Genomic DNA, 23,077 nt, shown 5'->3' with positions numbered 1-23,077 from the left:
TCATTTTCCAATTTATATTGCATTTTCAGATAGCCATTATATGTGCACATGGGTGGTAGGACAAATTAATTTATAGTGATATTGGGGTTAATAAGTTAATTTACTTATGGTTGAACCAAATTTCCTTCCGAATCTTTATTTAACAAGTTGGTATTTATTTATACAAGCAAACTATATTGGGTGCTTGCTCGTAGTGTCGTAGGCATACGTCATAACTAAGCCGCCATGACAATAATTTAACGTCACAGATAACGAGGCCAAACGCCACACGATCCTGCGAAATAATCCCGTGACCGCCATGGGCGTCTTAATGTCATGGCCGACCTATACGTGTTACCATGGCAACGAACACAAAGCTATGAATATGTATACACTTGGAATGTTTGAGGATCGATTGACACGGTTCTGCGAGAGTGGCTCGAGAAATAGGCGGGGCTGAAAATAAGTCTGATGTAAGACGTTCGTGTTTTGCGCAATAATTGGCTGTCTGCCGTCGCTAAGAAGACGCGCCGCGGTAAGAAAATGAAGGACACTCACTCGGAAAATAGATTTACCAAAAATTAATTTAAAGTGTTGGTTGCACGAAATTTAAGCTATGGATAATTAATGATTCATTAGAAAGAGTAAACATTTTATACATAGTTTTCATCTAAGGGAGGGGGCCTATGGTCTCCTTGGAAACCAGGAGGGGAGTGAATATTTCAAACCATTTCGCGCATAGCTACCAAATAGGTAGCCATTTTGTTGGTAATCTCATCAAAGCTACAAAACGTACGAAAATTAGATTTATACTTTCAAATTTTTAAATTAATATCGTAAAGGGCCTTAAGAAAACCCGGATAGGATTTTAAACCCGAATTATTTAAATAAAATAGCAAATAACGACAGGAATATATCTAAGAAAAGAAGTTAGCAAAGTTTATCAAATTAGACAGTGCCGGATTAAGAATTAGGCACACTAGGCACGTGCCTAGGGGCCCCCGAGGGTCAGCGGGCCCCGAAAGATCCCACGTCAATACGCCAGTTCAAACAATAAGTTATTTGAAAAAAAACATTAAGCTTATTTAAATTTAATAACAGTTTTACGGCATGTTTTTTCAAAATGAAAACAATCAATAACTGTGAAACTATATTGATTCTTTTTTTAATATTTATAATATAAATGAAATATGAAATACTATTCCGAAAAACACTAAAAAACGAATTCGAGTAAGTCGAGATAAGGTACCGCGTAGCAGTGGCCGACTGGCCATAGACTGGGCCTAACCGATGGCAGGTGGGCCCCATGATAAATTTGGTCAGTGGGACACCTTAAACCTTCAACAATATGTCAACATTATAGTACACTGAGAGAAAAAAACCCTGTTCAAATTACATGAAAGTGTTGGAAGCAGGGGATGCCGAGACGTTTCTGTAAATATAACAGCTTATTCCGTATTATAATATTACAAGTAATTTTATGTTAATTTAGCATGATGAAATAGATGTAAATAACACAGGAATAAAGTCTGTCAAATCAACATGAATAACAGTCTGGAGTACGTGACCCTTATACGTAATTTTATTGGCATATTCAAGTTGGTTTTACACATCCGTCGGTAAAAAATACTTTTTACATCTCAGTAAATTCGATAAGTAGCAAATAATTAATTCAACACACACTATTGTAGAAAATACACTAACACGTTTAGTCAAGTTTACTAATATGAAACTGAACTTTTGACGTGGTAGCTAAGAAAAAACCAGCTAATCTGCAAGGCCAATCTCACATTTTTCAATAAAATATAATTACAAGGTTATCCGAACAGACAATTCGGGGCTAAATGGGTCTAATCGCTCAGAGAGACCCAATAAGCACAACCAGTTCTTTGGTTTTTATAAATTCGGCTTCTGCTTTAGGTTAGTATTTTTTAAAGTTTCACGCGTAAGGTTGATTTCTAGTATATAGCTAAGGTAGCCTACGTAAAGAGACTATAATCCAAAATATAGCACGATTATAATTTATATGCTTACGTAATCACTGATACACAGCTATTCACTAGTAAAAATGCTTTTGTTTAAAAAATAACAATAAAATCCGAAGACTTTTGAACAAAAATTTACATGTTTTACGAGGCAACTGGGTTTTCAGGTTTGCCAGATAGGTACTAATCTAATTGTGAGCCTCTCTGGTTCAAGATAAATCGGGCCAAGCCTATGGCCTCTCTTTTAACCAAAGTAAATAATCACGTAAGTAGTATTTTACCGAATTGTTTATTGCTGTAAATCAATTCGACAAACGACTAAATATTAAACGCTCGCTCTTTTCCGAAAGAAACACTCGCTAAGGTTGTATCAAATATGATCTCACGGTTTTTATATTTATTCATTTTTCGTATTTATTTCGTACGATTTGCATAACGTATTAATTAATATTTAATTAAAACCATTTGAGGCCGATAATAGATGACTATAACCACAAAACATATCATCACTCTGTCATTAATAGATTTCAAAATAGAGCTATTGAAAGTCAAAGTTTAGTCAATCTCCGCCTTGGGCAGTGCACCCAAAAATATAATTTTGGGCAATGTCTGAATCGAAAACATTTCCATATAACTTCTTGGTCTGCAAGGTGAAGGATTATCAAAGAAATTACCATGCATTATGCATAATTAAATTTAAGGGGTTCAGATGCTATTAATTAAGTAGATGAAGGGTGATCGTACGGGGCGCGCCCCCACAGCAATGAACAAATAAATACAAAGTTCTGTTTAAAACATTTGTGTGCTGAAATAACCAGTTTTTCAAAAATTATGCCTCTCTGATGAATTATACGTTTGAAGTTTGTAAATTGAAATTATTGGATTCCAGTATATCTACAGTGTCAGATATGCTCAATGTTTTTAAGGAACTTCAATGTTAATCTTACTGAAGCTAGCCGTTTATGTACATATCTGTTATTCAAGTAAATTTTACATAATGAACTGTTAATTTTACACTTTCGATGTGTGTAATAAATACAGCTGCAAATATTCCTGAACATTTTAACAATGTCCTTCTGTACATTTTACAAGACCAACCCATTTTTATAGAATACAGGCCATTTATGTACTTATGTTCCTGTATAAAATAAATTATACGTGCAATTTGTACATGATTATTCTGTACAAGTTGTACACACACGTTTCATGTAACTATCTTCTGTTAAATTAAAGGATAACAGTAAATATCACCGGATTATTCTGTGCAAGTGATAAACAGACGGTTCATGTAAAATTATCCTGTTAAAACTAGGGTTTTTCTCTCAGTGTAGCTTCAAAATATAATAGAAGTTCCAAAACTTTCAATATTAAATTATATTTTTACTGAATAAATTAATATTTTATTTATAAAAAAAAAGTTCCAATGACATCGTCGGGGTGCCGAGGCGCTGGCGGTTCAGCGTGGATTCATTTTCAAAACAATTTTAACCATTTTTAACACATTTTAAAAAGTTTGGCTAAGCCCAAGTACCCGACGAAAGAAGTTACGTCTTATATTTGGCAGGGTCCCTCTGATTTAAGAGTAAATGTGTTTAACCTAATAATGGACCGCATTGTCCAGTCACTAGATTCACGTTTTTTACAACACAAAAAGTTGTATAAAGATTTATCTTGCATGGACACAGCAAATTTTAAAAATATTACAGAGAAGGGCCTAGAAGATGACGCCTTGGATGGTGTTAAGCTTTCTCCACGAATCAGTAAAGATGAAGTTTTGTTGGAATTGCTTTCTTTTGCTTCGAACTTCGACGTATTAAAATTATTGCTTAATTGAAAAGGAATTGTTAGATGAATTGGATGTAGAAGCAATTATTGACAGATTCGCACAGTCATCTAGTGTATTCCAACGATTACTCAAAATATAGTGGAACATGAAACATGCTTTTAAACAACCGGTTAATAAGTAAAATTTCGGCATTTGTCTAAAATATAAACTAAAAATAACAATCTGTATAATTATGTTTACATTTAGTATCGACTGTATATTGCCTTTAATATGTTATCTGTAATTATTAAAAACATTATATCGCTAAAACATTTCTTTTATAAATGGCGACGAACCAGCGACCTATGAGTTGCCGTTTCAAAGAGTATTTCAATTGAAAGGAACTGTTACAACTAGGTGATTTATAAAATGCTATGGCTTAATAAAAAATCGGGATATATTTTACGCGAGACAAGGGAACACCTATATTGTGGGCTTAGTAGTCCAAAAGGAAGAGGCGTTGGGACCGTAACCCACAGGTCGCTGGTTTGATTCCAGCCTGAGGCATGCCCAGTGGTATTCCTTGATTTAATTAAAAATATTATAGCATTTATCCTTCTAGTTTTCGGCAGTAGCGTAGTTCGCACACAATTGAGTAAAAATAATGAAAGCGAAAAAATTATTAACATAAAACAATATTTCAAGGGGGAATGTTCCTTTTTCGGAGGGTGTCTCCCCCCTGTCTACGCCTCTGGTTTTGGGTGGGCCCCCTTTGACCCCTGGCAGTCCACATTTTTAGACCCAGTCCGCTACTGCCGCGTAGCCTCTATTTCGTTTTACGGTGATCTATAGAGGTAGAACCGTACCAAAACAACTACCTTGTAACCTTGCATAACCAATCTCTTGTCCACTCTGTGATTCCGTGTCAGGCCGCTCAGCATAGAGGGGGTTGCCCCACCCTTGCTCATTTTGTTTGGCCCCAGCATAGTTTTTTATATAATCATCGTTAGGATTTGAATTGACAACATTTTCCCAGCATTAAACAAATATGAATAGTCTAACTATAATTTGGATAATCATGGTGCAGTTATTACTTCCTTTAAGTGGGTGCTATGGCATTTTCATTTATTTTTTGGTTTAAGTTACGTTGTGAATTGTCACTTATGGAATTCAGGAACGTATGTAATTAAGTGCTTCGTCTTAGAGGGGTAGGGTGAAAAGTTAGGGTTTTGTCTAGTCAAATAGAAAAAGGTTGGTTTTTGGGTTCAAACAAAGTTCAAATAGAGAGGAGCATGCAGTGGCATAGCCAGATGGGTGGACCCCCTACGCTACTGAGAGCATGGACGCCGGCAGAAATTATTTCAAGTCATATAGCGAACTCGCCCGATGAAATATACAACCTTTACACATACAACGATCCGATAAATGAACGAGCTATAGCTAAAGCTTAGTAGGAATAGGGATATAAGTTTCCCGAAATTGATGTAACACACATTTCAAGTAACTGGATCACTCTTCTTCGTCACTGCACTCCCCAAAAAGTTCGACAGAAAAAAGAGGTATGGCTAAAGAAAGGGGGGGGGGTGGAGCAATTTCCCCGTTTGCCCACCTCTGCGGGCGCCCATGGAAAAAACCATTTCCCATTTTCAAAATGGTCATTGTGTCAACTCTAGAAAAAGTTGGTTTGCTTAGCTACCCTCTTACTCCATCCTCGAGTCCTCTACTTGTATTAAAGGGGCCCCCGATAGCCTAGTGCCTAGAGGCCCCCAAGGGTCTTAATCCGGCACTGAAATTAGACCTTTGTGGTGATCTCTTTTACAATTACCTTCGGCATTGAATAAAATGACAATTGCATTTTCGGTCTCCCTTTCTAATTTTAACTAGGCAGTTAACCATTTTTAACGTGGAACTTGTGGGGTGTTGTGTTTGTTGCTCCTAGCTTCTACTTTAGGAATAAAACTATAGCTTCGATTTGCTCGTGCTACGGAGAAGAAAAATTCGCGCAAAATTTCTGGATTTTTGAGAGCGAATAAGGTAATAATAATAATAATCAGCTAGGCTAATACCTTTGGCCCAAGTCATCTAGCGACTTTTAATTAGTTATGTAAATTTACCATTAACTTTTTTATTTAATCAAAATAATGGTTTGAAGTCACAATAATTATAAAAATAGTATTTTAATCTTACCATAGTCTTATAGTTACGTTAAACTTAGAGAAACCTCCTAGATAACCCCTTAGAAATAAATTTAAATGTATGGAACGTAAAATCACCGTGCCGGGAATTCGGAGTCCTTAACGGGGCGGCTGAATAGTCTCGCAAATGATTAGTCTCGAATGTGAATAACACCGAAAGATTGTAAAAAGTGTCCTAGCCTCGAATCGGAATAGTCTCGAAAATGAATAACCATGAAACTGATTAGCGTCGAAACTGACTAGTCTCGAAAGCTCAATGTGCAGTACTGGAATAGACTCGAAACTGAACAGATCGACTCTAATCTGAATAGTTTCGAAACTAATCAGATCCACTCTAATCTGAATAGTTTCGAAACTCATTTAACTTGAATCTGGGGGCCTATTCTTGTCTCGGTTACGACATAACGATTCCGCCTTATCACTTCGCCATACCGACATTCGAGATAACGACATTCGCTTGGAACCTTATTCTTGTCCCCCTGTCGCTATCAGAAATGTCGTAAAAACGAAAATACCGCCAGGCGAGTTGTGACGTCAACATCCGGTTACGCGCCCCTCTAATCGTCCAATAAGAATCGCACTTATTTATTTCTGTCGCACTGTCGGCTGCTGTAATATTTTTGCGTTTGTTTACGTTTTCGCAGTTGTCATTTTGGTTCTTCGTAGGTAGTTTTTTTTAATAAATAACATTGAGTCGCGCCACAAAATTCTGCGGAAATCTAAAGGTTTTAATTTTAGAATACATGGAGGCTAATGAACGTTTCGTTAGCCGTAAGTTTGATGCAAACTATACAAACGAGGCGTACAGTACACCGCGATGTGGATTAGTCTTGTCCAAAGGCTTAATGCTTGTGGTGGACCGTACTGGAGGTGCAGTAATTTTTTTGGAATAGAAATACTGTTACTTCTATTACTTATACATAAATATTCCAGAGTTTGGCTGACTGGAACTTCCCAAACTAGAACTAAGACAACTGAGGAAGGTCGAGCAAATGCTGGGCAGCTCTCGTTTATTGAGTGGCCTAGGGGGTACATATGGCCACTACGAAGTACCAGAAGCTGGTTTTGGGGTAAGTATTCTTTCATGAATACATTTCATGCTAACATTTCTTGGTTTTAACAACAGATAATTGAAGAAAATGGATGCGGCATTGGCTACTTTAGATCAAAGTCCCGCAGCTTCTTCACCAATGGCTACTCCATATTCAGTCACTATCGCCCATTCTTCTCCCACTGGTTCCCATTCCCGCAGATCTCCAAGATTTTAATCATAGTTCACCAGTAGCGTCTGTGAGTTCTAATCACTCTCAAGGTAAAAATATTTCTCCAGCTGCACGAGGTAAGTAGAAAATCATTTACTTTAAAAATATTTAAAATTTGGAAAAGATAATTTGGCTTAAACCGTTTAAAGGTTGCGAAGGCTCAACAATTTCTTGAGAAAATAAATTCAAATCTTTATAAGCAAACTAAGATAATAGAAGATCAGTTGGAAACTTGGTGCCATATAGCTAGTTCTCAAAATAGAATTTGTATTGTAAGAACTATTTTAGTTTCATATGCTTAGTTTTAAAACAAAGTAAGTGAAAAATTAAAAAATTTTATTTTGAAGAATATTTTACAATTTCATTAATAAAGTTTTCAAAAGAAAAATAGTTGTTTTTCTGTTACCTATACACCCTCATACTTACCTTTATATTGAGAAGTTAATACCCAAAACTTACCTTAGGAATGATCTCTAGAGTTCTTGGTTGCTAGGTAACTTTTTTTAAAGATATCTTGAAACCATTGATGCCTTGTATATGTGGGCATCATGAGTACGCCCAGGAAACTTGGCTTTGACATTCAAAATTACCAAATCACTTTCGCAAACCTAAAAACTATGTAAATTTTTGAATGTACATGTATATTATTTTTATATATAAATAAAGCTTACCAATTGCACATTTAAGGAATGGTATCCTTTCCTGTTAATGTACAAATGTTCACGATAATTTGAATCTCGTGAATTTGGAGCAACATTTGCAATGTGCGTACAATCTATTGCAGCAATGGCCCCCCGGAAATCTGGTCTTCTCCATAAATCTATACGCATTGTTAAATTAATATTTCTCTGCTATGAGAAGATTTGATAATTACCTCAACTTGGTGGCTTCCCTTTACTCAGTGGAAATTTTATCCATTTTGGCATTAAAATGCTATTTATTGCATCGGTTTCTTGATGCAGACAGCGACTGACCGTTGCCTGACTGACATCAAGAAATAAATCTTGGCCAACTGCTTTCTGGTAAGCATAAAATCTAACAGCCACTAACGCCTAATGAACCATATAATTATTAAAACGCTAATAATTACGAAATTTAATTCTTAAATTCATGGCTCACCCTTGAATCTACAGGGAGATCCGTAACTCTTACGTTAGACGCGTTTGACTCTAACGTCGCTTTTAGATGCTCACAAATCTCTATTACTAAATACTTATCTAGGTGAAATAAACTTCTAAACTAATTTTCCGAAAGTTCAAAAGCTTTTGATCTATCTCTTAGAACTCTCTCCCACCCAAAACTCTTCGTTTCTTCCATTTCTGACAGACGCCAAAACTTAAAACATGCGAGCTGTAAAGCAGCCATTTTGAAAATACCGCGATTCGAAGCGAAAAATGACAAGAATACGGTTTTCGCCGGTCGATGTCGTTATGGCGATATTTTACCGATTCCGCCATAACGACATGGCTATCGCCAAGACAAGAATAGGCCCCCTGACTTCACTCGAAACTGGGGGCCTATTCTTGTCTTGGCGATACGCATGTCGTTATGGCGGAATCGATAAAATATCGCCATAACGACATCGACCGGCGAAAACCGTATTCTTGTCTCCAAAACTCACTTCGACATCGCCGTATCGCCAGCGAATTATAACGACAGGGCTGGGGATGTCGGAATCGCGTTTCTTTGTCGTTATGACGTCATTTTTCGCTTCGAATCGCGGTATTTTCAAAATGGCTGCTTTACAGCTCGCATGTTTTGAGTTTTGGCGTCTGTCAGAAATGGAAGAAACGAAGAGTTTTGGGTGGGAGAGAGTTCTAAGAGATAGATCAAAAGCTTTTGAACTTTCGGAAAATTAGTTTAGAAGTTTATTTCACCTAGATAAGTATTTAGTAATAGAGATTTGTGAGCATCTAAAAGCGACGTTAGAGTCAAACGCGTCTAACGTAAGAGTTACGGATCTCCCTGTAGATTCAAAGGTGAGCCATGAATTTAAGAATTATATTTCGTAATTATTAGCGTTTTAATGATTATGTGGTTCATTAGGCGTTAGTGGCTGTTCAATTTTGTGCTTACCAGAAAGCAGCTAGTTGGCAAAGATTTGTTTCTTGATGTCAGTCAGGCCACGGTCAGTCGCTGTCTGCATCAAGAAACCGATGCAATAAATAGCATTTTAATGCCAAAATGGATAAAATTTCCACTGAGTAAAGGGAAGCCACAAAGTTGAGGTAATTATCAAATCTTCTCATAGCAGATAAATATTAATTTAACAATGCGTATAGATTTATGGAGAAGACCAGATTTCCCGGGGGCCATTGCTGCAATAGATTGTACGCACATTGCAAATGTTGCTCCAAATTCACGAGATTCAAATTATCGTGAACATTTGTACATTAACAGGAAAGAAAACCATTCCTTAAACGTGCAATTGGTAAGCTTTATTTAAATATATAAATAATATACATGTACATTCAAAAATTTACATAGTTTTTATAGCTTTGCGATTGTGATTTGGTAATTTTGAATGTCAAAGCCAAGTTTCCTGGGCGTACTCATGATGCCCACATATACAAGGCATCAATGGTTTCAAGATATCTTTGAAAAAAGTTACCTAGCAACCAAGAACTCTAGAGATCATTCCTAAGGTAAGTTTTGAGTATTAACTTCTCAATATAAAGGTAAGTATGAGGGTGTATAGGTAACAGAAAAACAACTATTTTTCTTTTCAAAACTTTATTAGTGAAATTGTAAAAGATTCTTCAAAATAAAAAATTTGAATTTTTCACTTACTTTGTTTTAAAACTAAGCATATGAAACTCATATAGTTTTTACAATACAAATTCTCCTTTGAGAACTAGCTTTATGGCACCAAGTTTCCAACTGATCTTCCATTATCTTAGTTTGCTTATCAAGATTTGAATTTATTTTCTCAAGAAATTGTTGAGCCCTCGCATATCACCCTGTTGCCTTTGTTGGTTGCGACCTTTAAACGGTTTAAGCCAAATTATCTTTTCCAAATTTTAAATATTTTTAAAGTAAATGATTTTCTACTTACCTCGTGCAGCTGGAGAAATATTTTTACCTTGGGAGTGATTAGAACCAAAGAATATAAAGCCCCAGGAATGGAAGGATTGATATTATTGGCCGCGTGTTTTGGCCGAGCTAGAAACTTCCGGCAAAGCAAATCAGAGTAACTGGAAACGGTTACCGCAACCAGGTCTCTCTTTGAAAACGAGAGGTGCAAAAGTTCCACTAGACGGAGCTACACCTTCCATTCCTGGGGCTTTATATTCATTGTTAGAACTCACAGACGCTACTGGTAAACTATGATTAAATCTTGGAGATCTGCAGGAATGGGAGCCAGTGGGAGAAGAATGGGCGATAGTGACTGAATATGGAGGAGCCATTGTTGAAGAAGCTGCGGGACGTTGATCTAAAGTAGCCAATGCCGCATCCATTTTCTTCAATTATCTGTTGTTAAAATCAAGAAATGTTAGCATGAAATGTATTCATGAAAGAATACTTACCCCAAAACCAGCTTCTGGTACTTCGTAGTGGCCAAATGTACCCCCTAGGCCGCTCAATAAACGAGAGCTGCCCAACATTTGCTCGACCTTCCTCAGTTGTCTTAGTTCTAGTTTGGGAAGTTCCAGTCAGCCAAACTCTGGAACATTTATGCATAAGTAATAGAAGTAACAGTATTTCTATTCCAAAAAAATTACTGCACCTCCAGTACGGTCCACCACAAGCATTAAGCCTTTGGACAAGACTAATGCACATCGCGGTGTACTGTACGCCTCGTTTGTACAGTTTGCATCAAACTTACGGCTAACGAAACGTTCATTAGCCTCCATCTCAGACCACCAAATAAGGGACGGTGTTGCTAAGCTTAAACGTGCGTTTTCAAATGGCAACGCGTAGCGCGCGCCCCCTCAAGTCAGTCGTCCGCATTTTATCTACTCGCGTTTCACGTGACTATTAAATTCGTCTGCATAATAAGTCTAATGGTGATGTTATGAGTATTTGTAAGTTGACAGTTTTAGTATCTTAGAATAATGCCCTCAATAAGGTGTTCGTATGGTTCTTGTAAAAATGATAAAAGATATTCTTCTATGCCTTATATGAAAAATGTCACGTTTATTAAGATTCCTAACCCAAAAATATCACTATCCAAAATGTGAAACGTGGGTAAAGGCATGTGGTAGAATTGATTTCACTATGAATGACGTTCTAAGCCGCCACAAAAATAACAAAGCATAGGGGTGGGGACACCCGTGGGGGAAGTATCCCGACCACTTATACTTAATTCTGAACTAAACACGCGTACTCCTTTACAATTTAAAATTTTCTCAGTTTACTGTTACAGTTTCAAGGCTCAAATTTAAGGAAAGGGTTTTAAAATCTATAAAAGGTGAGGAAAATCGATGGAAATTATTTTAGAAATATATTTTGCTTTTTAAAATAATTCCAAAAAATAACTCTTTAATTCTAAAACATTTCCAATATTTCAAATATTTGGTGGTCTGAGATATAATTAAACTTTTACTCACTTTAAAATCAATTATTTCGACTATGAACTCCAGACTCAAGAGTGGTCATCGCTGTGTCGCCTCTGAGGTATCGCTACTGAGGCTACTCCGATAAAACGCCGCGAAACATTTAAAATTTTGAAACGTGGTTTTGTTTGCGTAGATAAAATTCCCAAAGCCGCCACTGCGGCGCTAGCGTCAGGCGTTGCTCTAATCTCCCCGTATTTCCTATTAAGATGACCGTCCCTTATTTGGTGGTCTGAGCCTCCATGTATTCTAAAATTAAAACCTTTAGATTTCCGCAGAATTTTGTGGCGCGACTCAATGTTATTTTAAAAAACACTACCAAAGAAGAACAAAAATGACAACTGCGAAAACGTAAACAAACGCAAAAATATTACAGCAGCCGACAGAAATAAATAAGTGCGATTCGTATTGGACGATTAGAGGGGCACGTCACCGGATGTTGACGTCACAACTCGCCTGGCGGTATTATCGTTTTTATGACATTTCTGATAGCGACAGGGGGACAAGAATAAGGTTCCAAGCGAATGTCGTTATCTCGAATGTCGGTATGGCGAAGTGATAAGGCGGAATCGTTATGTCGTAACCGAGACAAGAATAGGCCCCCTGAACAGACTCGAATCGGAATAGTTTCGAAACTGATTTAACTCGAATCGGAATAGTTTCGAAACTGATTTAACTCGAATCGGAATAGTTTCGAAACTGATTTAACTCGAATCGGAATAGTTTCGAAACTGATTTCAGTCGATTGTAGACCATTGGACCGAAATCCCATTCGTCCGAATGTACCATTCAACCGAATTCCAATCGACCGAAAACCGCGTTTTGCGCGGTTTTCATTCAATATACCGTTAGTGATACATATTTATATATCGTAGGTTAGGTGACGATAGTATATCTAATTTGGACTAAACTATGTCTTAAATATTTATTATTTCGTACCGACGTGTATTTTTAGACCTTTTTCCCTTGAAATTTGATATTTTCCGGGTTTAATTTTGGAAAATAACCTTGATAAGACCCGACGTGAAATAGTTGCCTACCATATCTAACCTAACCTAACCTAACCCAACCCAACCCAACCTGAACTAACTTAACCTAACCTAACCTAACCCAACCTAACCTAACCCAACCCAACCTAACCCAACCTGAACAAACCTAACCTAACCTAACCCAACCTGAACTAACCTACCCGAAGTGAAAACGAACCAGATTTAAATTTCCCATTCAACTGAATCCCGCCATGTTGGGTAATAAACGAAAATACTTTTCGGTTCAATGGGATTCGGTCAAACGGGATTCGGTCCAATAGTATACAACCGATTTCAGTCGAATCGGAATAGTTTCGAAACTGATTTTAGTCTAATCGGAATAGTTTCGAAACTGATTTCAGTCGAATCGGAATAGTTCCGCCACATGCACATAAGGAACAGGTCTGGGGGGCGCCGGTCCACCCAAGTGAAAAGTATCACTCCCGACAATACTTGGTGCGTAAGGCTAGGTACTGTCCCCTATGTCGCGTTACAGAAGGCCCATCGTGATAGCGAGAATGGGGTTGGGGTGGCACCGCGAGTGCGCGGCTCCGTCAGGCGCCAATGTATAGAATCTTTGGATCCCAGGGGGGGGGGGTTACTCTTTTCGTTCAAGTAACCATAACTTTTTAAATAATGATTTGCGGGGAATAAATTTAGCACCATTTAAAAACTATAATGCCTGGAATTTTCCCTTCCAACAGATTCAATTTCGACGCTAATCAGTTTCATGTTTAATCATATTCGAGATTATTCAGATTTGAGACTAGTACACTTTGTACAATATTTCGGTGTTATTCACATTCGAGACTAGTACAATTTGTACAATATTTCGGTGTTATTCACATTCGAGACTAGTACAATTTGTACAATATTTCGGTGTTATTCACATTCGAGACTAGTACAATTTGTACAATATTTCGGTGTTATTCACATTCGAGACTAGTACAATTTGTACAATATTTCGGTGTTATTCAGGCGTCTCTTTAATAGGAAAATGATTTGGTTTTCTGGTCCAATGTAAAATGCAAATTTTTTTTTATTTTTTTATTTGAAGTTTAACAAAATATTTTTGGGTGTTTTAGCTTTATGAAAATAATTGGTAAATTTACCGGTAAAACCACTCGGTAAATTTACCGTAATACAACCCAATCAGAACTTGTTTTTACACACAATCCTTAGGGATTTGTGTGTATTACAATCACCTACTTGGTGTCTCAATCGATGGGCACTTTTATAGCCTCGACGAGATTTTCGTAATTTTGGGATCGGAGCCCGAGAAGTTGGGTGGTTTCGCTTTGTGTGGTAGATATTTTATTTAAAATTAAGTCCGATAACGTTAAAAAAAATATTATTGGTTAGGTTAGGATTCGTTTGAAATACAACTTCGGTTATATCAGTAAATATTAAATTTAAGTATAGTTTTCGGGTTAATTTACGGGACCCCAATTTTTGCGGTTTTATATTTTCGCCTAAAAGTCTACATAACGTTCCTTAATTTAAATTCGATTTCCATGAGAGTTCCATATAACCTAGATTTGCAATTACGTTCCTTAATTTTAATTCTAAGTAAGGTTTTTTAGACAGCGTATACGGACCCCGCAACTTCCGACATTGTAAATCCGCGTGTCTATTGAGTTCTAAACGCCAGTTTCCCTCTCGCATTTTTCAAGGCCGTTCGCGCCGAGCTTTCAGCGTATGCCCAGAAGTAACAATAATTGTAACACTCAACGTTTTACGCACGTTTAACGCCCTTTTTACGCACGTCGTACGACAGGAAGAAGGTAAGTAAGATTTGATCAAAAACCACCAGTTTTGTTACTTCTAGGCCCATTCCAGCTTAGGTTGCAGTCGCGTTGAAAAAAGTTAATTTTAAGTGAGTTAATTAGCGTCATAACAGAATTCTTTACGTGCTGAAACTATATTCGCATTCCATTGAAAGCCTGGCTGAAATAACGTATGAACAGGCGCGTAAAAAATAAGTGTGACCCTAAATATTTGTTATGCCCAGAAGTTAAGCATAAGTGTGCCACTAAATATTTTTTTGACCAGCTGCCGTACACACGATTGCTTGCGATACGTTAGTGGTATAAAGGCGATTGATATCTCAATCGGTAGGCACTTTAGTGTTTTTGGTCGATTTTCAATTTAAATGTACCCCACCACCCGCGTAGGCACTATTGTTATATTTGAATTTCGTGCCAATTGATACAGGTGCCATATAACTCGTTCGCGTTTCGCTACCTTATTTCCAAAACCAGGTAACTCGAAAAACTTGGTTTTTATACAAATTAATTTAAATGAACGTGTTTGCGTTTTGCTACCTTATTTCCAAAACCAGGTAACTCGAAAAACTTGGTCTTTATAAAAAATTAATTTAAATGAACGTGTTTGCGTTTCGATACCTTATTTCCAAAACCAGGTAACTCGAAAACTTGGTTTTTATAAAAATTAATTTAAATTAACGTGTTTGCGTTTCACTACCTTATTTCCAAAACTAGGTAACTCGAAAAACTTGGTTTTTATACAAATTAATTTAAATGAACGTGTTTGCGTTTCGCCACCTTATTTCCAAAACCAGGTAACTCCAATAATTCTTTTTCGATAACATTCCTCTTGGGTTTATTAAATTTAAATTTAATATTTAAAATAAAGTTAATACATCAGTGGGATTGTGTGTACTTAAATGTCCGTGACATCTTGTTTCTTCAGCGGTAGTTCCCACAATCCTCGCTAGAGAGCGTCACTAAAATATTTCATCTCGGGGGGGTACAAGTCAGAGAGGGGAAATTTTTCGTTCACAGTGTTGGGAAAAGCGCCCGGCTGTGAAGTGTGAACTCCTAGTCATGGTGGTGGCCAGTGATGGTAAGTCGAGGGAAATATTTACCCCTAAAAATCCAAAAAGAGAAAAGGGAAATCAGGCTAAAAATTTGCGAAATCTAGGGAAATTCCACGTAGGGTGATTTTAAAGTGAAGTTACTAATCTAAATAATCACAATATTTAAAATAATTGATTGAATTTTATGAAAATATTAAAAGAGAGTAATTTTAGCAAGAAAGCTTAATGTTTTCTATTAACCTGGCACCCCTGCAATTTTGCTTTCCACTTTTTCGTTTTATTATCGAGGACTCGTCTGCTCCTCGGAATGATGACTGTGGTCGCGTGCAGTGTGAGAAATTATATAACCAATTATAATTAATCTAATAATTTCTAGTTTCTAGTCATCTAACTCTGTTGATTAAACTAATGGGGAAAAGTAAAAAAATCGTTATTTTGTGTAATTACGTACTGTTTTTCAGCTAATTATTCTATTACATATAAAGCAATGAAATGTATTAAGATAAATAGTAAATTATAAATATATAAATTATAGTTTAATATCGGTTACCTAGAAGGCGCTATGTAATAAATATCACTTTCTGAAGGCTAATAAAGAAACTAGGGAAAATTTTGGTCAAAAAGGGAAATTTTAAGTCCCTGTGAGGGAAATTTCAATTTGGCGACTTGACATCACTGGTGGTGGCCACGCGAGCCAACAGCTCCCTATACTAACTATTACCGTTAACCTATACAAGTTTTTATGAAAGGGGAAACCCCTTGAACCAGTGAGGAGAGAACTTGCAAACTCAACGCGGAAGGGGTGATTCCGATTTTTCACCCAGTACCACAAGCTGGAATCGAACCCGGCTACTCTTGCTGCGAGGCGAAAGTGCTATACCACTCCACCAACCCACCAAAGTTAATAACAAATAGATTTGAAAATTTGTTTCGACAAAGGCATTTTTGGAAATAGAACTTCCGGGGCTTCAAAACAAGCCCTCATTTATTCGATTTTATTACTATCGACTTTTCGTGCAACCAACACTTTAAGATACAGTGGTTAGTTCTCATACTGAATATCTTGATGAATTTTTTATATTTTTAACGAAACGGATCTATTTCTGCGTAAATGGTAAAGTCGCATATTTAGGTGGTTTAAAAAGGGAAAAGGAAATAGGCTAATTTCTATTCGAGACAAGGCTTATTGACGACTAGGAGCCGAGTTTAGTTTAGCACGCCCGTTTCTGAGAGAATCATCAGGGCCAAAATTGCCCTAGACATTCCTAATGTATACATAAATTGTTTCACGTTTCTACTTACTACTTAGCGATAACGACTATTTTGAGATGATTTTTAGCGTGGCTTCTATACTCCTATATTATAAGGTGGGTAAAAATGTCAACCCACCCTACGAAATTTTTACTTATAAGGAGATTAATTTCCGGTCTTGCGTAGTTTCCGTTTTTCAGTTTAAAATCGTCCGCGTTTCAGGCGACTTGTAACGAAATAGCAGTTTCTTATTGGTCTTTCATGTAAATTCAAATTTCTCTGGGTGGGTCGGCATTTTTACCCACCTTTTAATATACCAGGTGTTTCAAAAGGTTACGCAAAAATTTTAAGGAGTTGTACGGGGTGAGTTGAGAAGTATGCCTGTTTTTTCCCCATTTTCCTACAATGAGTTAAAAGAGCGCCAGAGAGCTTGGAAGTAGACAATGACTAAAAACGCACCCACCATAATCATGTCCGTCCGTAGAAAATCAACATCGTCGATCGTCGTAGATTTTGAAATGTGACTAACGCTGACTATGTGAGTCATGTGGCAAAGTCGCAGTTTTAGTTCTAGTTGACCAAATTCATTTCGACAGAGGCTGAGAGGCGATTGTAAGTTTGTAACAAAGACACGAAGTCTTAAACGAAATTATATAACCTAAAACTAAAAAGGCTAAAACGTTAAAATGAATAAAGGTAAATTAAGTGGTGTTAAATATCGTGCTAAAGCGAAAATGAAGTTAGAAAATCTTAGGAAAGTTGTGGAATAATCTGCAAAAATAGAGACTTTGTGCAGACGCTAACTAGCCCGAGAGCGACTTTTCCGACCCTTAGAGTGTTGTCGTCTGATACGATTTTGAAAACTTGTAACGTCACAGCTGTAGTGTTAATAGTGGCCGCCATGACAGTTACCGTTTTTTTATCAATAGGCAAATTACAATGGTGACGTGGCAGGGTTTCAGACAACAACACTCTATAGCTATAGCTTTGAAATATTGAAAAAGAATTCTGATGAAATAGAATTACAAGATAAAAATATAGAAATTGAAGAAAACAATTAAGTCAGAAGAACAACAACAGTTTCAACAAATCAAGCATTCGGTTTTTAATACTGTTTGATACAGCGCCGGCCCTAGGGTAGAGCAAGTGGAGCGGTCGCTCTAGGCGCCACGACAGCGGCCAGGTGGAAAGGGGCGCCAAAATGCCCTTTGAGAGGCGCGGGGCGGCGTGGCAACAATAGAAAAAAATATATCGCTCTACCCTGACCAAGGGCTAGGGCCGGCGCTGGTTTGATACATTTTTCGTTAATGCGTCACGTACCCATTTTACCCCAATAGCACAATTTCTCTTAAAATATTGGGGTTATGATCATAGAAATAGAAATGAGACTAGAACCACGATCGGATTGGAGGAGATGTACCAGCTAGAAGGCCGCCATTAGAGTGGAATCGCGCATATTCGCGCCATCTAATAAAAAAAATTGAAACTAAATATGATCACGTGGCATAACGCCGTAAGCAACGTCGTCTGGTTTGTTTATCATTTCTTCGATCGGTTTTCGGCATTGTAGAGTGGTAAAAAATACAGATTTATTATTTCAACGACATAATATAAGTAATTTAAACAACTGAAAATCATTAGTTCACAAGAATCTACATTACCGTCAATTACAGTTTTATAAACGTTTTAAATTTACTGACCTTGAAATAAAATAAGCTTTCCCTTTCGTTTCCAAGTTTTTGTCGCTAGAAATTTTAATCAGGTGAACTTTGGCATATAACATAATTAGTTTTCTGATTAAACTATTGCGATGATGGCAACTACAAATCTCAACGTCAAACATATGGTCTTAAAGTTCGCTGAAAATGAAAAACACTTATATTCCGAGTTAAGTATAAAATAATTCCTATAATATTACATACTTATGAAATTAGCATTTTATTTCTTTCCCAAATCGGTTAGTACAGACCAAAAAATACGCAATTTTTTACCATTTTCAATTTTCCGCGGTTATGCTTCTAGACGCGAAAAACGCGAACACAAAAGTACCACCAGTACGCACGACGCGATGCGCAGTGGCTCGCAACCTTCAAAATTTCTGCCGTAACCATGGCGACAATGTTTAATGCGCTTGTCAGATGGCGCGGATAGCCCGATTCCACCCTAATGGCAGCCTTCTAGCTTGCCCGTTTCCTTGGAATTGGCGGAAAGCGCAGTGGTTATAGTCTCATTTCTATTTCTATGGTTATGATGAACTTTCGTGCCACATTTGATCGGTCAGGGACTCAGGGCAAAGTTGACTCGATGCGGCCAAAGGCAGCGAAGCCAGCGATAAACGATAAATTTCGCCCAGAGGGCGAGGATGCGAGGCACAGGGCCCCAGTTACGGTGAGGTACCGCTATTTTATACTATGCCGACATGTAGCCTACAAAAATCTAGTACAATTTTTATTTTTTCTATTATGGAAAGGTAAAATAGGGGGGGGCTTTTCAAAAGTGTTTAGGGTGGCAAATACTTAAATCCAGCCCTGCTCAAGCTTGAAGAGTAAGCTGTTTCGGCGGAGCAAAATCCAATCAGCGAATTATCTCATTGGTTCCCTAAAACTAATTATATATTTTTTTCTTTTTCAGAGAAAAATCATGCTCTTTCTGATACTTCTGGCTATTTTGCTCATAATTATTTTAATTATTGTGCTAACACAAATTCTTTGACTGTGTAATCTCCTATTATAGACGTATCTGTAAGCTAGGACCATTAAAACCAAATGTATTCTTAAATGGGTCTTACGGTTCGTTTCTTAACCTTCTGTTACACAGAATCCTGAACTTCACAGATATGTGGTCATTCAAGCCAGTCGGGTCAGTGCTGTGTACAATTCTTGAGCGAAACGTATATAGATGGCGCAGTGAAGCCTCGCTTTTCCGAGGTAGTTAAATTAGAGAATGTAAGAAACACAAAACAATGTAAAATTAAAATAAAATGCAAATTTTAACCATTTATATCGTCGACTTCATCCCCCTGAAACGCTAATCAGCGGCGGCGATAGAAATAAATTCCTGGACATTATTTTTTATAAAAAAATTCGAATGTTCAGCTCTAAATCTTTAATAAAAAGTGTTCATTCTAATATCCATGATTCAGTAAGTATTTTATGCAAGCTACAGTGGACTGGGTTATTAACGTAATTGCTTGGTACGTTTTGTTGGTTAGCATTTCTTGCTGCTCAATGCACTTGATGATCTTGATCTCTTCTAGGTATTCGAGAAAAGTTGTTTCAAGCCAGAGAAGTCGTTCGTCATCGAGGCTGAAGAAATTATTTTTATTAGGTTTTCGAGATTCAATGCCATAGTGTTTGTTGCATATATTTATTGGTAGGTTTAGCTGTTTTGAATAAACTAGCTTTCGGATGACTGAAACAGTAACTTTCTAAATATTTCCGAGTGGCAATGACTCCTGGTGAAAAAATTAAATGGCTTCATTTCAAATTTAAATTTTTCCTCTCAAATAATCGACGTGTGTGGTCTTGTAGCTTATTACTTACCTCCACATTTTGGTTTGGAGATTGTGAATAGTAGTTTTCAGCCGTTTTGTTTGTGAAGGTGTTTCTTGGTCTAAATGTATATTTTAACTCCTGAACAACTGAGCTCTGATGAAATTATACTGTGTTCTACTCGAGCTTGTTTTTGAGGTGTTGCGGCAGAACCGTTATCTATAGATTTCCTCTTCTTCGGAATTCGTGGTTGCAGGTAACTCGGATATCCTGAGAAGATAGTCGGACCACTCTTTTTTTTTTAAAGTTTTCTCACTTTTAAACCTAAATTAAATAGTTATTTTTATAGTTGTGAAGGTACAATTAAATATTTAGGAGCCATAATGGTCGGGGATTTTCATTTGATGGAAATTCATGAAATGATAAATGCTTACTGGTGTAACTGTTGGAAGTGCAATTCGGCACACAGCAAGAAGGCATTATTGCTTAAACGTGGATCCCAACTACACCGTTCGAAAATTGTGCTCTCAAAATCCTAACTCCCTCCTCCCCCTACCTCCCGTTTTTGCGTTTTTCTCCCGAAATTTGAAATATATCGTTAAATATAGAAAACGTTTTGTTCAAAACACTGTAAAATATATTAAATTATTAATATATACCCTTCTGTATTAAATATAACTGTTTAATTACGATAAAAACATATTTTAGTTGAATAAGTATATAAAGAAAGAATTTTCTGTATGGATGCAGCGCCCCTAGCGGAAGTTTTAATGCTCATTTTACTTGCATAGTAACGCACTCAAACGGGTTGCCCGCTATGTAGCGCGCAGCACGTAATCAAAGTTGGCCAGGGCGAAGTAACTGCAGCTTATTTCACTTTATTCCCTCCGTGTAGTGACGTTCTATGTTTCACAACAATAGAACTTTCTCAATTTGTCCTAAGTTTACACCATTTTAGTTTCGCTATCGGCTCGCGTGAGATTAATCAAGCCATTGTAAGTCCAAGTATGAATTAATTTGTGGTAAAAGCACAAAGAAATTAAGACCAAACTAATATGATTGGAAATTCAACTTCGATTTACCTTTTATATAAATTTAATTTATATCTATTTAAACCACGTGTTCCAATGTCAAACGCAAGTGTGGCCCGTGTGGACCTATATGCTCTTTTGTCATAGCCTCATAGGTCTTAGGAAATACATGGATTTTTAAGGGTGCCCCATTAGCAATTTGTCAACTGAAAAATCCTGCCTACAAGCCTGTTACATGTACTTGCATATTTGATATCAAAATAATGTCTGTAAAAAGACTGAATTCGGAGTTTTCGGACCAAAATAAAGGCAGTGAGATAAGGATTTTTTTCCGATTGCTATTTATCCTCAAATCTGCTCTGCCCCGTATGTTTTACCCTGTGGGGACTCGAGCCCCAGAGCCCACACGGGATCGCCGCCACTGATTGTCGCTAATAGCATCTGCTAATACACTACCTATCGAGTTTTCGACGGAAACAAATAGGGGGCGGTTATTCTTTATGCACAGCTGTAATAGGAGCTTAAATAAATCATCCTTCTAGGAAATCGACAAGAAGAAATTTTTCCGAGAGTCAGAACCCGCAAGATATAGTTTATATAGTCCTTGTTGAAGTAATGGAAACTTTTCACCTTTAAACAGAACGTCGTGTTTTTGTCAAGCCTTAATATGTCAAAAAAGCTACCTGGTTGAAAAGGAAAGCTTGTTGCTGCCGTAAAGGTGAAAAATTTCCATTATTTTAACAAGCACTATATAAACAGTGACTTGCAGGTCCTGGCTCTCGGAAATATTACTTCTTGGCGATTTCCTGGGAGGATGGTTCATCGATGGTTTATAGATCGATTTACAATTTTTAACGGGCAAAGACGACTTTAAAGGGGTAAAATTCATCCGAGCTAACGTGGTGATGGCGTTATTTGTTAGTAGATGGCGCTTTGATAGCAACATGACGTCATAAATATGATTTTCAACGATTGGTTGAAAGTTTTCAGTTTTTAGTGGAGAACGGTTTTGTCGAGATTTAAAATACAAAATTATCCTCCCTGATTGGATAGTTTAAAATTGTATTATAGTGCCATCTATGGCGGAGAGTGTTAACTACTGTTAAAAGTAATTGTTAATTTAAATTACAAAAATTATATATTTTTAATAAGAATTTGAAGTACTATAATTTAGTAATTAATTAATAACTTTTTAAAAAGTTTATTTTTCATAAACTCTATAGTGTCGCCATCTACCTCAAACATTATTAAATAGGAAGGTACCTCGGGTGGATTTCGCCCCTTTTTGTATATTTCCCTTCGGTTTTAATTGTCGGAATGATTCGTACTATATATCAATTAAAAGCTACAACCATGCACTATATTTCATTTCATATAATGTTATTAGCTTTCTTTAGCCATTTTGGAAATTCCACGCTTTTTAAATTGACCCACCCACTTTTCTTTTGACAAATTTGAATACTATTCAAAACCCACATACAAATTAAAATATTTGTGTCCATTGACAAATATAATTAAAACATATCTTTCATTCGAGATATTGCGGAAGAAAATCCAACTAACAGGAGGAAAGATAATTGAAATTCAATGTTTCGAAATTTCAAAAACAAGTTGGTCAAGACCAAAATAAATAAAGCCGGTTGATAAATTAATTAACGAATTAATCCTCCTAGAGATAACAATGACGAAATAAAT

General features: G+C 36.8%; 1 protein-coding gene and 1 long non-coding RNA gene across 3 annotated transcripts in view; both read left to right on the top strand.

Moving 5' to 3' along the window:
* LOC149934174 (syntaxin-1A-like) overlaps nucleotides 1–19,638 on the top strand; it is a 49,255-nt gene extending 29,617 nt beyond the window's left edge. Inside the window, exon 9 of one of the 2 annotated variants that reach the window (XM_090153973.1) lies at nucleotides 19,492–19,638. In XM_090153973.1, the coding sequence (XP_090010099.1) occupies nucleotides 19,492–19,572 (81 nt within the window). In that variant the 3' untranslated portion in view covers nucleotides 19,573–19,638. Of the gene's footprint in view, nucleotides 1–19,141; nucleotides 19,470–19,491 lie in introns of those variants that run through there. The other variant, XM_090153974.1, reaches the window with a different exon arrangement.
* Nucleotides 6,579–7,425, top strand: LOC149934175 (uncharacterized). Its single transcript, XR_016472326.1, has 4 exons — nucleotides 6,579–6,794; nucleotides 6,858–6,994; nucleotides 7,051–7,263; nucleotides 7,336–7,425. It is a non-coding gene; the product is annotated as an uncharacterized LOC149934175 (long non-coding RNA).
* Nucleotides 19,639–23,077: the final 3,439 nt, after the last annotated feature.

The sequence above is a fragment of the Leiobunum rupestre genome, chromosome 7 (assembly GCF_980474605.1).
Source record: "Leiobunum rupestre chromosome 7, qqLeiRupe1.1.hap1, whole genome shotgun sequence".
In the NCBI taxonomy this organism is placed as follows: domain Eukaryota; kingdom Metazoa; phylum Arthropoda; class Arachnida; order Opiliones; family Sclerosomatidae; genus Leiobunum; species Leiobunum rupestre.
This window is presented reverse-complemented; position numbering and strand designations above follow the sequence as displayed.